General features: G+C 29.4%; 2 protein-coding genes across 2 annotated transcripts in view; one reads left to right on the forward strand and one right to left on the reverse strand.

Annotated features, from left to right (window-relative positions):
* The window catches only part of PGAP1 (GPI inositol-deacylase), a 34,180-nt gene extending 29,387 nt beyond the window's left edge, over positions 1-4,793 (reverse strand). Inside the window, exons 1-2 of the mRNA XM_065508980.1 lie at positions 4,616-4,793; positions 4,399-4,545 (exon numbers count right to left, since the gene is read on the reverse strand). Of these exons, the coding sequence (XP_065365052.1) occupies positions 4,399-4,545; positions 4,616-4,753 (285 nt within the window). The 5' untranslated portion in view covers positions 4,754-4,793. The remainder of the gene's footprint in view (positions 1-4,398; positions 4,546-4,615) is intronic.
* A 5,684-nt stretch (positions 4,794-10,477) lies between these two features.
* On the forward strand, positions 10,478-18,011 carry cv (crossveinless). The gene is made up of 4 exons (XM_065508830.1): positions 10,478-11,037; positions 13,999-14,205; positions 14,268-14,412; positions 17,676-18,011. The coding sequence occupies exons 1-4, from the start codon at positions 10,815-10,817 to the stop codon at positions 17,866-17,868; spliced, it is 768 nt and encodes a 255-aa protein (XP_065364902.1). The 5' UTR covers positions 10,478-10,814; the 3' UTR covers positions 17,869-18,011.
* The last annotated feature ends 535 nt before the right edge of the window (positions 18,012-18,546 follow it).

An 18,546-nucleotide genomic window follows, 5' to 3' on the forward strand; every position in this document is an offset into this window, starting at 1 on the left:
CCAAGTTATTAGCGAATTTAGATATTTTTTTAGTTTTTATATAAAAAAAATCGATATTAAACGCTTATTGGCCAAGTTATTAGCGAATTTAGACATTTTGAGGTTTTATATAAAAAATCGGTTTGTGTTCAGTGATCACTAGAGTGCTCCAAAATAAGAAAATGCTAATTTTGAACGGCCCCCCTCTCTAGAATTGTTCTATGTATTATATTAGGCCAATAGCATAACGTTAACTGGTGACGCAACGGCCCTAAAGTTTGAAAATGCATTTACAAGGTTAAAAAGTGAATTTTTTCCAGTTTTTGGAAAAATTTTGCAAAAACTATTTTTACAATTTAATATAAAAGAATCGAAATCTGGACGTAATTCGATCTGAATTTGTAATAAATTTAAAATTTTTTTAATCAATTTTCATCATTTATATCTCATTACAACGGCAATTACGTACGCATTTCGATTCTTTTGCAAAAGTATATATTTAGTAGCAAAATTTTTACAAAAACTTAAAAATTTGCTTTTTTCTGACTTTTAGCGATAATACAGTTTTTGGGTAATTTTAACCCAAAGGAGATACAGGGTCAAATTTACCCTGTTTCATTAATATAAAAAAATAGTACTTAACTTTTAGGCCTAGTGTCACAATATTCCACCCGGATCCCGGGATTTTTCGGGACTTCGGAATTTTAGTCAAAAAACATCAAGTTCAACAATAAAAACTATTTATTTCGTTAATACACTAAGTAAACATTTTGTATAACAAAGCAAAAACTAATGCATTGAAACTTTAAAAGAGTGAGAAATCCATAACAACATTGAAAATTTAAAATAAAATATTGTTACGAAATTGTACTTGAATTTAAATATAACGATTTTAAGGGCTGATTTAAAAGTAGCATAATGCTTTCAAATAACAGTGCTGTAATGGCAGACTGTAACATATCTGTGGGCATTGTTAAATAAAAGCTTTCGGTTGATTTGATCGTAAGTTGGCAACGCTGTATTAGAATATTCAGTTAAAGAACATTGTAGAAAGTACACCACAGATGGCGTATGATCTAGAATATTCGAACTTTGACAGTTAAAGAGCATTCTAGATGGTAATGCAGTGTTATAAATAGTGGCAGAGGTTGCAGTCGTGAGTGAGTTTATCAGAGACGCTTTTCGAATAAACATCATCTGAGTGCCTTAAAGTGTGTTGTGTTTTTCAAGTAAATTCGTGTACATTATAAATTGTGTCTGTAATACTGAGAATTTATAAACGTGTATAAAAAAAATTGAGTGGCTATTTAATTCTGTTGTTGTTGTACATTTTAAAGAAATAAAGAGTTGTTACAATATTCAAACTACTAAACGGCTTTTATTTGCAATCAAAAGTATCCGGTTTATTTAAAGGAAATAAACCAGCGTTTTGAAAAGGTTAAAACCTAACAATATAAAAGTATTGTTTTTTTTATAACAAAAAGTTCCGCCTGTCTGTTTAAAACACGATAGTGCACAAACGAAAGGAGCCAGCTGGCAAAAATACTCTCTGTTGATAAAGTTTGTTTTATATTGAAAATGGTCTATGATTTCCCATAGCCCCATACTGTTTGAGCAGTCATAAATATATTGATTATGCGGAAATCCTTATAAAATTTTGCACAAAATAAGTTCTAAGTACTAGAATTTATACTGTAAAGTATTGCGGAAACTGGGCTACATTTGTCCCTAGTCCCCATACATGGTCCCCTTCAGAAAATAAATTTAACATTCATAATTGTCTTATAATAATTAATATCCTGATAAAATTTAATAAACAAGTTGTATATGAAAATAAACCCTTCTATCAACTTTTGTAAGGACCAGTCCATAATAATATAACCTCTATATCAGAAAAATATTTTATTTTAAAAAAATAATTTTTATATAATAACATAAATTTCGATATAAGTCATTGGCCGACTTCATAAACGCAGTAATGCAAAGCAATTACAAGGCAAAGCAATACTTTGTGACATTAATGAACGCATAAATGTTTTGTAAATAATCATAAATAAAAACAGTTCACAAATTTAACAGATGCTGCGCATGGACAAGCATTGCCATACATTGCCAAAACAAAATCTATTGCGTTTATGAACACTATGCATTGCAGTGTTGCTTTGCAAAGTGCGTTTATGAAGTCAGCCATTCCTTCATCAATATTAACCCTTTGAGACATTTTGTCCAATATATTGGACATTTGGGTTTTTCCTTTGTCATGTAGCGTTGACCCAAATGGATAGATTTTTAAAGTTAATAGCGTTATGAAAAGAGTGTTTACTAGGTTATATATATATGTGATTCAAACATCTAATTTTTCATAGGTTTTTGTTAAATTAAGTTATTTTCATAAGTTCGTTAGCGTTCTATAAGAATGTGTTAGACATAGTAATATTCAGTGTTTGTTTAAAATGATAATTACATTATTTTAAACTCTAAAAAAACGTGTAAGTATTAATTGAGTATTAGTTTAGCTATTTGTGTATTAATTTATTAATTTATTGTGTGACGATTTAAATGTAATTTGACTTCATATTCTTAATTAGCAGCCTCAAATTTGCTTACTCTGAAATTTTCAGTTTTCTATCTCAATTAATTCTATATAATGTCTGAAAGGGTTAATTCAAGTCTCCATAAAAGGCCAAAACTACATATTGATGGTGGGTATACAAGATTCGCCACAGCCGAATATAACACTTGTTTTATATTAATATTATGCTGAGATTTAGCTTTCTAGGTATTTTGGGAGCTTCAAAAATCATCCTAAAATATCAAAAAATCTCGTAATCCCGGGATTTTCGGTATCGGGATTTCGGGATTGGCATCCCTAATACATATACAGTATATAATATATAATTATATAAAAATACAAGGCCTGACTCATTCAGTCAGTGAATTAGTGAGTGAATGAAAGAGTCAGGCCTTGTATTTTTAAATATATAGATGTTTAAAAAAAAGCCCAATAGTCGATCGTATGTATACTTTTGTAAAGGTGTGTATATAAACAACCCAGTAGGAAAAATCGTCGTAGACGACATTGTCTTTGATGATTTATGTAAAGGTACGGTCACAGGTGGCAAATATTTACTCAAAAAAGCGTATCCGATTTTTTTAGCACAAATTTGTTTGACGTGTTTACTCTTACAAGTGTTTTGTAAAATCAAATAGCATCAAATAAATAAAATAAAACAAAATATTTGTTTTAAATTGTCTTAAGTAAAAGGAGTTTTTGACAATAAAAAAAGAATTAAAATATATTTTATTTAGCGGTTACGTCTTCTTCGTCAAATATTGACCATGGGTCACACATTAAGATATGTCTTATATCAAAGACAATTTATGACAAGATGAGCAACAATGTTTTGAATGTTGACGAAAAGTTGGGCGACATTGTCTTGAATGTGGTCTTCTGTCTTGAATGTGGTCTAGCCGAACTTTTTATTGTTATTGTGTAAACGACAAACTGAGCGACATTGTATCTCTTTTAGTCGTCCACGATTTTCGCGTGGAAAAAGTCTTTGACGATTTGTTCTGGCTGTCCCTCATATGTCGTCTACGAATATACATTATCTTGCACCTATCATTGAGGATGTCTTGAAGATGTGGCCAACTGGGAGTTTGATAATAACAAACAAAAAATCAGAGTCAAACGGGTTTATCATTGAATCCAATCATTGTCGGAATCGGTATTAAAAATGACAAAAAAAAGGAACATTTGAATTTAATTCTAGATCGAATATAAAACCGATAACTTACAATTTCACCGATTCCGACAATGATTGGATTCTATGACAACCCCGAAATTCATATCATACTACATGCTAATTGGAACATACCAAATAAATTAAAAAATTAAATATAGTCAGTTTAAAGTTTAAACTATTATTTTTGTCCTTAAAATGTTGTAATAAGCTCTCAATACTTCCACATAGTAACATTTTAGTGTTTTCTATTCAAATCATCTTGAAAAAAAGATTTTTTGTCATTCTCGTAGAATTGCACATATGGTCTTTAACTTCTGTAGAATTCAATAAACCCAAACATTGCAAATTTTAATTTTAATTTTGAACGTACAATTGCAACTGCATTCTGGGGGGTTACTCTCTATTGCGATGCAAAAGGTAAATGCGTTAAGAATACAATTTTGTACTTTGTATCGTCCACGCAAACGCTTTCGCAAAAAGAAGCAATACTGGCACCACAAAATAAACAATAGCGAAGAATGACAAAATGAAATGTCAAAACTTGTAAATAAAAACATTTTAAACTAATTATTTGTGCGATGCGAAAACGCAATAAAGGGTACCAATTGTACCATTTTTCTTTCGCATCGCAATAGAGAGTAACCCCCCTGATCTGAAAAAATAGGTAACTTACTTGTTTATAAGAACCGGCATTTCCCGGTACAAATATTACTGGTGCTCCATTCAAAACTAAGTTATTGACATCTTTCTGGAGTCTGCCTTCATAGTAATAGTATAATCCATAATGATAAAACTCCTTATTATCGTCAAAAATGACTTTCTAAATTAATTAATATTAAAATAAGAAGTTGAAATATTGAGTTTTATTTTGTGTTGTATAATGCAGATACCGAAAATTGCGGAACTCCAAACATATATGTCATGCGACAAGCATTTTCCTCAACTTCAACAAATATGTGGCGTATACCATACAAAAAAGCACCAAATGAAATTATAATCGCAATAATAAAGAAATTTTTAAAAATCATTTTTCTATGGTTTTGTTTACAATTTGCTAATTTTTTTCAATCTTAATGAGGTAAACAAAAGAACAAATTAAACATATGTTGGAAAATGCTGCCAGACCTAGAAACAAAATATAAATGTTTAAGAAACAGCCTGTGTATAACAGTTCATTTCCATATATGCATTTAAAGCAGTGTTACCAGAAGTAGGGTTTTTTAAATTTTTGTTCTTCAAAAACCGACGTTTATTACTGTAATTAAATGTGGCGCATATAAAAACTATTTTAAAACTAATTTAAAAGGGCTTGAGATATAATTTTTTTCGGAAAACTGTCTTCAAAAGGTCGAAAAGTGGCTTAAAGGGAGAAAAATATTTTTTTTTCTTAATGCAAAAAAAACCTTTGATTCTGAAGCACTATTAATCGTGAAAAAATTAAAAAAAAATTATTGCCATCCATAGTTTTATATTTATCTAATTTCTTAACAATACAACATTTATTGCATTGATCATTAAAGCCCTTTAAAATTATGTCCAAATACATACATTAAAACTTTTTATACGATATACATACCAATACTGTTGAATTACTTTTGTATCATCCAAGGCGAATCTATAGAAGGTGACGACAGAAGAACAGCTGATTATTTTTTTTATTCAGTTGTTTAGACAAGTGAACTGTCAATAAACTTGTGTTTTTTGTGGCGAAAAATACAACAAACCCAAAAGCAAAAACAACTACAGGCAACTTTGACAGTTCACTTATATTTTTACAAAAACAAAGTACCTGTTGTTTTTGTATATGTTGTAGTTCTATCGTCACCTTCTATAAATTCGCCTTGGTATCATCAGTATATTTAACCCATAGACCGGCGGATAGAGAGGATCAAGGCGTATTATCAAGGTGAGTGCGTCCCGGCAACAAATACAACAATGCAAAAACAACAGGCAATTTGTTTTTGTTAAAATGTACGGTAAATGTCAAAATCAAGGCGAATTAAAATATTACTATGTTATTTACAATAACAAATGTAAACATAAACAAAGTTTGACATATAGTGTACATAAAACCACAGCGAATTAAGAAACAACTGATTTTATTCACTCACCTTGTTAATACGCCTTGGAGAGGATTTACTATGTGCATGCATAGCTGCCAGATTTGACGATTTATCGTCATTTTGACGATTTTTGGTTTCAAAAATAGCAATTTGACGATTTGACGATTTCTTTCTCGAAAATGACGATTTTCTGCATTATGAAAATATGGTACTATTTTATGAAATAGGTAAAGAATTTTATCATTTTGTTGGTGAATATTTAGATTTTGAATTTTGTCAATTAAATTTTTAGATTTTAAACCAATAAAATAAATTAATTACTGAAATAAAACGGAAAAATTCTAATGCAACTTTTTCTATTTTGACAAAATTTATTCAGAATATAATGACATTACCCCATTCAATTGAAGCCGCCAAGCTCGAATTTATGCTTTAATCTCAGGCATTATTACCTTCCGAATTGACCACCTACAGCGTGGTGCTATATTTTTATGAAATTATCTTTAAAAAGTAATGCCAGAGATTGTTCTTTCGGGTTATAATAAAGATTTAGACATTAAATTCTATTTTATGTGTTTTATTTAAAAAAACTTCTGAATGAAATCTTATATTATAATTAAATTGAGCTTTACTTTTTTATTTTAGTGATCCCTTATTTATGAACTTCAATTTTAAGAAATTTTTTTGATAAATGTGATGTTTTGGTTCACTTTTGAAGTAGAAATTTAAAATTCCTGTTAGAAATCTTGACCTTTTTAATTTTCCGATTTTTAAAATTCAAAATGACGATTTTTTTCTTTTTTATCGGGATATTGACGATTTTTTCCCAAATTCATATGGCAGCCCTGTGTGCATGTGTGAGGTGACACTACACAGAAAGAAATAACATGTAATGTTTAAATAAACCTCAAATACAAAAAATTTATTCTCAGTGTACTGAAAACAACAACAAAAATTAAATATTTGTATTTTTCTACGCTTTTGTACGAGAAATAAATAAAAAAATGTTGAAAAAAGAACAAACCTGCGGCATAGACCTGCTTTGATGAATGTTGTCTAACAACTGAATCAAAGTAAATTAATAAAGTAGCGACAGTACTACAACAAATACAACATTTACAAAAACTACAAGCAATTTTGTTTTTGGTTTAAGGTCTGAGCTGTCAAAGTTGCCTGTTGTTGTTTTTGCTTTTTGGCTTGTTGTATTTTTCGTCACAACAACCACAAGTGAATTGACAGTTAAGACCAAAGTAAAAAAAATAGTCAGCTGTTCTACTGAGTCTACTTTATTAATTTACTTTGAACTGAATGAAATATTTGTATTTCGCTCTTGTTGTTTGCGATCGTCTTGTGTACGTGTAAATAGCCGAAAATGTTCGTATTCAGAACAATACTAGCGCCCAAGGTGCATTTAATAAGGGGCCATCGGCAGCACAGCTGATTATAGAAATAGCACGCACAAATGTCAAACTACATATATACAAAATATCCGCCCGTACGCCCGTATGTCAAACTCTATATATAAAAAATAAGTGAATTCGCCTGTATTTATTTCAATTCGCCACTGCTGTCACCTTGTTAAATACGCCTTGCTAGCGCCGGTCTATGATTTATGCCCGTAATTTCAACAAATCGGCATCTACGGTGTAAAATAACCAGTAGATAAATTTACCTAAACGGTAACTTGACATTGATTTCAAATCAATATCTATGGGTTAAAATTACCAAATATTTTTACTCCATAAGTAACTAAGCACTAATAGATATCTATTTGTTGAAATTACGGGCATTAACCCAGGGCAGTGTTGCCAGAAAATGAATTTCAAAATATGCTAAAACTTGAAAAACTAAGTGCTAAAATGTTCTACAGAAGAAAAAAAAAGTGCTAAATTTTTTCAATGTAACAATACAATTTTTATTTCAAATGTTACAAATATAAATTAAAGTTTTTTCTAATTTTGTTCATAATAATTGTTGACTTGTTTTAATAGATTACATTTCATATCGCTACCTTAATATAGAAAGGCCCTAACTAACATTTTCATTACTGTACAGGAGAAGAAAACAACTTAATAAAACTTAAATTTCTGTAGTTGTGATTTTTTTTTTAACATAAAATTTTATGAAGGTCTTCATCCAATTTAATGTTGTCACATTTTATTTTATTAATGGTGTATTACGGGATTATCTATCGAAGTATGCAAAAAACTAAACGAGTTACTGCGTTTTTATATTAAGGTAACGAATTATTAATTCAAATTTTTTTCTGAAAATAAATTGGGAATAAGAAATTGTAAGTTATTTTATAAAATGTAGTACAAAAATATTTAAATAAATATTTTAATTTTTAAAAAATATATATTTTATTCAGAATTGAATATTCTTTTATATATGTATTTTACATTAAATATACATATATAGTTTTTTTAAATATACTTTTATATTGAATTTCTGTTTTTGTTTTAAAGAATAAAATAACAAATATTTTTTATAACTTCCATGTTTTAATGAAATAAGATTTTAAATTTATTAATACATTTATCAATATTATTCGATACAAAAGCTATTAGAATACCTACTGATTATACAAAATAATTAATTGAATGATGATCTTATTTTATTTGCAATATCATTAGTTATATTGTAAGTGTAACAATATGCATTTTCGAATTTCAATCCTTCTCGAATTTGTATTATTGAACTTAACAATTCTGGTTTAATTCGATTACGAATTTTATTTTTAATTAAAGCCATTATAAAATGGTGAAATGAGTAATGACAATAGAAAAATAGACAATTCTTTAAATAAGTTTTCACCGACAGAATTTTTAAAATTATATACTTTGAGATATAAGAACACTGATTTTGAATAATATTTATATCAGTTAAACTATACTTGAACTCTTCTAAAATGTTTGTAATTGGACTCTTTACATGATTTAAGGTATTTTGTATAGAAAACATGGAAATATTTTTTAATATTTTTAGGCAAAAGATTTCTTAGTTGATTAACAAGTTCTTTTAAAAATAAAATGCAAATATTTCGAATTTTCTTCTCATATTCTATTGAATTTTTTTTAGCTAATCGCTTGCTTTATTAAATTTTCAAATTCATATCCTAAATACGGAGATGGAAGTAAAAATTCATCAAAAGAATCTTACTATTAATGTTTCAAAAAAAATAACTGTTATTATTTTCCCTTTTGTTTTTAATTTCTTTAAACAACTGATATAAAACAGTTGTAAAAATGCGTAACATATTACCAGCGTTGCCACTCATAAAATATTTTTCCTACCAAATTTCTAATTAAAAACTACCAAAGCCTACCAACACCTACCAAATTTAAAATATTTGAGAAATGCTATATGAATTCGTTTCAAAATTAATAGTTAACTTAACATTATATTATTGCTGCTATAAAATTATCCAGAGGAAGAATGATATTGAAGCAGAGTTTAACACATATTATTAGAAAATAAAAGTTTTGAGAGCCCTTTGGAATTTTTTGAACTCAACACTACTAAATAAATACACATTTACCTGACTAAACTAAATATTTTAGAAAATGCTATCTTCATATTTTGCAAATATGTAGTTTTATTATTTTGGCTTAACATAAGTAGTTTTTTCGTTATTATTTTAATTATTTTGTTCTTAAAAATACTTCTGTATTCAGAAATATCGTAGCTTACCAAAACACGACAAATATCGGAACAAACCAACCAAACTACCAAAAGTCAATTTGGTAACTTCAAACTACCAATTTTGGTCCAATTGGACCAAAGTGGCAACGCTGCACATTACATAGTTATAAAAAAAGGAAGTAAATTTGTGCGTTGTGTTCATTTACTTACCACACCGAAAGAAATTTAGTTGAAATATTAATAAAAGTTAATTTTTATGGAGTAAAATATTTTTTGGAAGTAAAAATTTTTTCGAGAAAAAAATTTTTTTTATCAAGCAAATTATGCTAAAAAGCATTTAGCATAATTTTTAAAAATTTCAATGCATTTTCAAGAAACAAAATGCAAAATCTAGCACTGAAAGTGCTAAAATGGCAACACTGACCCAGGGCACACTAAGAAAGGTGACTGCGATGAAACAGCTGATTATTTGTTTATTCAGTTTGAGTTGTCAATTCACTTGTGGCAAAAACAACAACAGACAACTTTGACAGTTCACCTACTTTTTAACAAAAACAAAGTACCTGTTGTTTTTATATTGTTGTAGTGATGCAGTCACCTTTCTAAGTGTGCCCTGATTTAACCCATTTTTATTGCTAGAGTAGGTATCAAGGCGAATTTATACAAGGTGGAGTCAGTCAAACAGCTGATAATTTTTTTTTTTCGCTTTTTGGTTCTAACAACTGTCAAAGCTTGTTTTTATATTTAAATATCTACATATTCTAAGCTTATTAACAAAATATTTATTTTTTACATAAATAAGTAAAGCCCTTACTATTCAATTATCTACATTATATTAAGTTTAAATACTTATTTGTTTAATTTTTCATTTTGGTAAGACCAATCGTTGTTTTTGTAGAACTGACACCACCTTGTATTAATTCGCCTTGGTAGGTATTCAACAGAGTTTTAAGTTTTTGACAATTACGGCTCGTCACTATTTTACCCTATTATTAAATACATTTAATTTAAATTTGTACAGTACGTTGGCAACTCTACTGATCACCAGTTTAACCAGTCCAATTTACTGACAATAGAAGATCGCGAATAGAAAAAAAATAATGTCGCAGCATCTCGTCATCTAATGCGTGAATGTTGGAATAAATAAAATTTGAAGAGAAATAAACATATAAATTACACCAGATTTGAAAAATAACATTTGTGTAATCTGTGCGTGAGTGAGAAGTAAATTCATTAGTTGATTTTTGCGTTTGTTGTCCTGCGTCTGAATAATGCTTTTTTAAATTGTCCGTCCTTTGTGTTGTTTCGTGCTGTTTTTATTGTTGTTTTTACTTTTGATTATTTGTGATTAATTTGATTGATTGGTTTGATCATTGGCAATATGGAAGTTTTGAGGAGTTTAACACTGGGCGCATTTTTGCTATATGGATTTGTATTTCTCTACAGCTCCGTGGAATCGTGTAATGAAGTTGTTTGCGCATCTATTGTTTCAAAATGTATGTTAACACAAAGTTGCAAATGCGAACTGAAGAATTGCTCCTGCTGCAAAGAATGCCTCAAGTGTCTGGGAAAAAAGTATTACGAGGAATGTTGCAGTTGTGTCGGTAAGTCTGACCGTCAATCATAGAAGTGATGATATCAATCAATGTAAATACTAAATGGGTAGGTTATTGTCAACCCACATTGCTACACGAGTGTGTCGTACATACATAAGTAACTTACATACATACATATGTATGTGAAGTCTCTTTCAATAGATACATCGCATATTATAAGCTAATTAGCAAAGCTAGTTCTATATATGTTAAGATCATGGTGTTTGTTAATATCAAATCGTTTCAATATGTACATATTTCAATATCTGTCAACACACCAGTGATGGGGTTTAAGGAATTGTACTTTGTACCAAATCACCATCGATGTACCTAAAGCAATAATGTTCAATAGGTAGTAGTTAATTACAATAATAAACAAACAATAATTACCTATAATAATTAATTAATAGCAGAACATCACCTATAATAATTATATATATGTATACAAACCATAGTTGGGGGTAGTGCCCTAAATGTTGATTGAAATCAGCATTGCACTATCACTGACTAAAATTGCAAAAAATTTAGTTTGCACTATTTTTTATCAGCTTTAGTGATAATGCTTATTTCATAACTATCACTAAAAAAATAGTGATAGTGATAATTTTTTAACTATCACTAAACTAAGATTTAGTGCAAAAATCTGCACTACAATTAATTAGTGCAAAATTTTAACATGCAATCAAAAAAGGCTGCATTAAACATACTATCACTAAATTTTCAAAAATGAGTAGTCATGAAATTGTTGAATCAAAATTCGAAAAATAGAAATTTTAAATATTTTTTGTTAAAACTTAAACCATTTTGAACTTAAAAATTTAGTGCACAATTTAAAGTTGCACTCAAATTAGTGCAGAATAAAAAGTTGCAATAAACTGATGATTGCATTTTTTTAAATCAACTAATTTAATTTTGAGTGCAAAATTTTTTAACTCAGCCTCACTAATGTTTAGTGAGGCTTCTAATTTTCAACTCAGCACTAAATATGAACAAAATGATTGCACTAATTTTGCACTACCACTAAGTATTAGTGCAAACTTCAAAATTAGTGCACTACCCCCATCTATGATACAAACACTGCTTTTAACAAATTTTGCAGGACATAAACCCTTCTAAAATCCTTGGTTTTAAATATTTTAGAAATCGGTCAATGCAGTTTTATTACTGAGTTGATAAGATTTATAATTATAGGCGAGATGATAATAAATTTCAAAGTCATACAGTAGCTCAGCTTATTTCGTGCATATGACTTTTTATAAAATATTTCGTTATATTTTTATAATTATCTTACATATTAAAAAAAAGAACACCGACAAATATTTGAAAATATGGTATTATTTATTGTAAAAAAACTTAAAAACCAATTCATTTATTAAAAATATTTAACATAAAAATGAAATTTAAGAAAAGTTAAATTATTACAAACAATAAATTAAAACAATCCCGACCCCTGTTGACGACATGCATCCCCACACCATGACATGGATTCCATCGTGTTTCACAGTGTCACGTAAATTTATGAGTTGCAAATTCAAAGCAAGATTAAAGATCAAAAATTCTGAAATTTGTACAACAAAATTTTTAAAAATTTTAAATTGGAATTTTGAAACTGCCGTTAAAACAATTATTTGTTTTGTTCATACCTGCGAATAGGTTAACGGTATCCTACGAAGGCAAGAAGTCATATACAAGTAAATATGGATAAATTTTTAGTAAAAATGAGCTTTTATTTTAATATTTCTCAAAATATTTTAATTTTGTTCCTACTTTTCTTGTTCTAGTGGCCTGAGACACGCTAATGTCCTGGGGAATTTTTAATAACTTTAATAATTATGTACACATTTCGATACTTTTATATTAAATTGCAAAAATAATTATTTAATGGCAACATTTTCACAAAAACTGTAAATGTTCTCACAAACGGCACGCCAATTTTTAACCGATCGAGCTCAAACTTTTGTCAATTTTTTATCCTCGGTAATAAAAAAAATAAGGTCCACCTTATTCTGGATATAACATGTGCCAATGGCAGCACCACACAGGCGGTCTTGGATATAATCTTAAACTTACTACCCAATGAGAATTATGTTGAGAGTGTGGCGGCAAGGTACTTACTTAGGCTATTTGAGTCCTCGTTAGTGAAACCATTTCGGGTAGGTCACACTAGGATATTGTATGAGATAAGTCTTATCAGTCAGGACATTATTCCTTTAACTTCGGTGTTTCACCCCCAGTAGTGTTGAATCCGATCAACTGTTCGATGGGAGTGCAGTCACTTAGGGGTCTGTAGTGACTATTTATGTGGACAGTAGGATGGATTGTCAAGTGTCCAAGGCCTTTTGGCCAAAACTGGATGCAAAGGCCACCAAAAAACTAATTGGGTTGGATATGTGTAGTCTCAGAATTCTATTAGGAGTGATAACAGGTCACTGCTCAATCGGGGCCTTCATAGGTAAATGGGATAATAGCACACAGGATGTTTGTTGCGTGTGTGGGGATATAGATGAGTTGGAGACAGTAGAGCACATTATGTGCTACTGCCCGAGAATACATAGTCATAGATATAAATGGCTAGGTAACAGATTTCTATATTAACTTGGGAATGTTGCTGGCTGTAAATTGAGTAACATACTAGATTTTATCATCGGAATAGGTTTAAAGGATATTCTACAGTGAACTCAAATCCGTAACCAATTTATCCTCTTTATGCAGATTTGGATTTTTCTTTTTGTTTCTCCTTTTGCAATATCTAAGACACTACCCTTCTTCTTTCTTTTCTGTATGTCCACCTTTATCAGGAAATGCATACTTTTTCTTTTTATAGGACTCTTGAAGGGATTCCGAGTTGAAGTGCGCAAGTGGTGTGCACTTCCTAACTAAACAAAACTAATTTGTTTGATATACATATGTATATTATGTATGATTTAATTACTTATAATTCTTCTTTAATTGTTAATTTTTTTTTTTCAGAATTGTGCCCTAGACCAAATGACACCAGAAACTCATTATCCAAAAGATCTCACGTAGAAGATTTTGAAGGGGTTCCAGAGTTATTTAATGTTTTGGTTTCATCACCATCGGATGATCTTGATTATAACTGGAACATATTCACATTCCAAGTGGATTTTGATACAGTGTTATCTGGTCCTAAATTAGAAAAAGACCTCAACTACTTTAGTAAGTTCTATGAATTTTATACCTTAATGCAGACTTTGTAGTTTTATTATTTTTTTGAACAGGAACTAATGATAAGAACTTGGATGAAGCCTTAAAAGAAAGAGATAATATGATAACTGTCAATTGTTCCGTTATATATTTAGATCAATGCACATCCTGGAATAAATGTCGACAAAGTTGTCAAAGTACTGGAGCAAGTAGTTATAGGTAATTCATTTATACATATCGAGCCATAACCGCAAAAAAAGCTCAAGCAACATATTTTTCATTTAGCGTTTTGTTTAATAAATGAATTTATTGGCATCATTTGCTTTATCTATAAAAATTTGACGGTCACACTGTATACCGTTATGAATTTATAACAAAAACAATTTTAGCTTAAGTGCACTTTGAAAATTTTTTGTTTGTTTTTTTTGTGACAGGAAATTTGACTGAAAATTATATTGTTTTTAAAAGTTATAATATAATAACACTGTCCAACAAATTGAGATTTTTTGATTGCAACAGAATAGCAACCCTATAATTCTGAATGTGTGTGAAGATAAATTCGTATTTAACTAGTAGAGACACAAACCATATTTTGTAACAGAGCTTATTTTGCAGTTAACAGTGCACTGTTATGCATTTAACAGAGATAGTATTTAAGATGTAGTATATTTAGGAGGCTAATACAGGGGAATGGAACCAAGTCCATTACCAAAACTATATTGAAGTGGTAATCCATGAGGTCTATAATAATGAAATATCTAAAATATTAAAATTTACAAATTTGGATGTCTGTTTCGAAAACAAATTCTTTAGAGGATCATTGGTAAAAATGGTCATTTTTGGAATGGTACACGTAACACACTGTATAGGTTTGGTAGTCCAAGGGGTGCCTAATGATTCACTAATAGTGGGATAGTCGAACTATCCCACTAATAGTGCATCATTAGGCACCCCTTGGACTACCAAACCTATATACTGTGTTACGTGTACCATTCCTAAAATGGCCATTTTTACCTACTATCCTCTAAAGAATTTTTCAAACCCAATTTTTTTTGAAAGTCAATTTTTTCAAATCCCAAAATTAGTTCAGCTATCCCACTAATAGTGCATCATTAGGCACCCCTTGGACTACCAAAGATATATAGTGTGTTAAGTGTATCATTCCAAAAATGACCATTTTTACCAATGATCATCTAAAGAAGATCTACAAAAAACATGTAGGTTGTAATTTTTAGGTCAAGAGTTATTTAGGTTACTTTTTAGTTTTGCTAGATCTTTAATTAGATTTTTTTTTTAGATATGTCGGCCCTACAAAAAGTTACACGCATCCAAAGTTGGAATGGCCGTATTTTTTTACGTTTTTTCCCATCTTAGGAATTTTGGTATTTAAATATAAAAACTGTCAAAAATTATAATGCCACTGATTTAAGAACATGTGGATCTACATTATTTTCAAATTTTGTTATAATATCTTTAACCTTTTTAACGGTGAACATTAATTAAAATTTTATATTTTTTAAATTTTCACCAATACCAACTACATATACAAAAAACTTATATTTATTAATCAGGAGCTCTACAAACCTTGCTTCCTTTTGACAAATTTTAAATTTTTTTTATATATTCCTGTAGGGTTCCTAATTTCCCAGAAGGAATTTAAAAAATCGGTTCATTCCCGGGAATTTTTGAACACTAAATTAAAATTTTTTCGAATAAATTGTCTTATAATTGTACCAGGGTTTCAAAAGAAGTATAAAATAACCATATTTGGTTGTACAATGTTGGTCCAGCCTTTATAAGGGTTTCTAATTTAATAGTGACATTTTATCGGAATTTTCACAGCCGTAGTTTTAATCAGTATAAAATCAATAAATTCTTAAGAACTAAAGAATTTCGACTATGTTAAATCTATAAAATATGCGTAGTTAGAGACATTTTTCATATCTGATTGTAGATAAACAAATTTTAACCACTATTATTGTTATTTTCACTAAATATGAATAATATTTATTGAATATCCCTAAAAGTTGTAATTTTGGGCATCTTAATAATTCCTATAAGAGCATAAACATTAAATTATATTCATTCTTAATAAATAAATATTTATTATATACTAGACGAGGTCTGTCTAATATATGGCTTTAGCCATATATTATCTCTTATAGTTTACGAGTTATTCGCATTTGAAAAGTAAAATTTTATGTTTTTTTACCTACCTTGGTCTGCTTTTTTGCTAATAACGGATCCAATTCTTTCCCGATTTTCTTTTCTTGAATTAACAACAAATTTATTAATAATCATAAGAAAAAACAGTTTAAAAAATTTTACTGATTCAAAATATAAAAAAGTCGTTTTTTCGCCGTTTTTTTTTTCTAAAAAAGTACTTACATTAATTTTATATTATACAGAAAATTGAAAAAGATAAATGATGTATTTATATTTTTCTGAAAGATAATATTTCGGGAAATATTATATAAGTAAAATAATATCAAAATTCGTATCAGTGCGTTGTCCAGAGCCTTTGTAGATCTCGTCTAGTAGATTCCATATTAGGGTTCCTAATTTACCGGACTTTTTCCTTTCCCGGGAGGATATTAAAATATCTTTTCAATCCCGCAATTCCCGGGAATTTTTTAATACTAAATTAAACCAAAAACCATTCAATTGTTTTCGAATAAATGGTCTTTTTTAATACTAAATTGAAATTTCTGAAATACAATTGGCAAAATACAATTCTGACATCAGTGTATTCTGTTGTTGTTAACTGTGGCTAAAAAAAACACTAATGCCTTTCATTATGTTTCAATTGGTTTATATTTACAGTAAAAAATAGTGTCAATTTCATGCACAGTGTTATTATTATTTTATATCTTTTACGAAATATTGTCAAAGGCTACAATTTTAGAAAATCTATATTATTAAAACCGTTTTGTCAAAAAAATCGAAACCGGTCGAGTATAGAAAGATGAAAAAACCAGTTGACCGGTTTTCGGTTTTGGATACTCTAGCTATAACACTGTGTTACTCTAGAAAGTATGCATTCTATAACGAAAGTGGCACCAGAAACGGGTATTTTTATACCCTACACCACCATAGTGGGGAGGGTATTATGCGTTTGTGCAGCTGTTTGTAACGCCCAAAAATATTAGTCTATCACCCACCTTAAATTATACCGATCGACTTAGAATCACTTTCTGAAATTACGTACACATTTCTATTCTTTCAAATTAAATTACAAAAGTAATTTTATTTATAATGGCAACATTTTTACAAAACTGAAAATCCCCTGTAAATGCACCTCAATACTTTGAACGAATAGCGGCACGGGTTAACGTCGTTTAATCGAGCTCAAATTTCCGCTAGCTCAATATCTGGAAAGGGGAATCGTTTTGTGGGGTCCAGACGAACAAGATTCCGAAATTTTTCCCCCCATATTAGATCTGGTCACCATAATATTCATATTTCTTTTATATTTTTTCTAGATGGTTTCACGATGGTTGCTGTGAGTGTGTGGGATCAACATGTATAAACTATGGCGTTAACGAAAGTCGTTGTAGGAATTGTCCTGAATCCAAAGACGTAGGAGAAGAATTTGATGATGCATTAGATGAAGATATGCAAGATTATGGCGACAATATGGGACCATTTGATGGGTCCGTAAATAGCAACTATTGACCGTATATAAAACATTTTTGGAATTTTGTCATTTAGTAGCCATTTATATACATTGAATTTATGTATGTTCGTTAATTTAGAATTTACTTATGATTAGTATTTGTATGTATATTAGAAATGAATAAAAATATATGTATTTTTTTTAACAATTTCATTTTATATAGTTTCTTCTCGATTACTAATTATTTAACGGTAGTGATTGCATGCTTTCTTAAATAAAAATGTATGTGTATGAGCAAAAATTAAATTATTTTAAATATTTGTGTTTTGTTTTAAATTGTTTGTTCAAATATAAGCTGAAGGTGGGCACATTGGAATAGCGTAATTGACCTATGAGTGTCGTCTTGTACGTGGCCAACAAGGTTCTATTATTCATACTCCAAATGCTGCACCTTCCAGGTGGTTTTTTGTTACAGAATATACAATCAGAATTATGGGCAGAATCAAAATATTTTGGAGATAAGTCTGCCATTTCTAACTGGCTGATCCGATTGGCATTAAAATTCACACAGGCGTAGCAGAGGAGTATTTCGAATGGAGCTGTGGTGTCTCAAAATATGACGCCTTAGATTTTAATATATTCTTAAAGCTCTTGATTAGACCTAAAAAATGTAAAGCCGTCTGCTATTTAACTCTAATAGTTATTGAGTTATACACAGTTTAAAATCCTATAAAATT

The sequence above is a fragment of the Calliphora vicina genome, chromosome 4 (assembly GCF_958450345.1).
Source record: "Calliphora vicina chromosome 4, idCalVici1.1, whole genome shotgun sequence".
In the NCBI taxonomy this organism is placed as follows: Eukaryota; Metazoa; Arthropoda; class Insecta; order Diptera; family Calliphoridae; genus Calliphora; species Calliphora vicina.

Excerpts from the sequence above, each read along its gene's own strand:
- cv (XM_065508830.1), top strand. The coding sequence starts at position 10,815 with ATGGAAGTTTTGAGGAGTTTAACACTGGGCGCATTTTTGCTATATGGA. Across the intron at positions 11,038-13,998 it reads GGAATGTTGCAGTTGTGTCG|AATTGTGCCCTAGACCAAAT; the intron begins GTAAGTCTGACC and ends TTTTTTTTTCAG. Across the intron at positions 14,206-14,267 it reads AAAAGACCTCAACTACTTTA|GAACTAATGATAAGAACTTG; the intron begins GTAAGTTCTATG and ends TTTTTTGAACAG.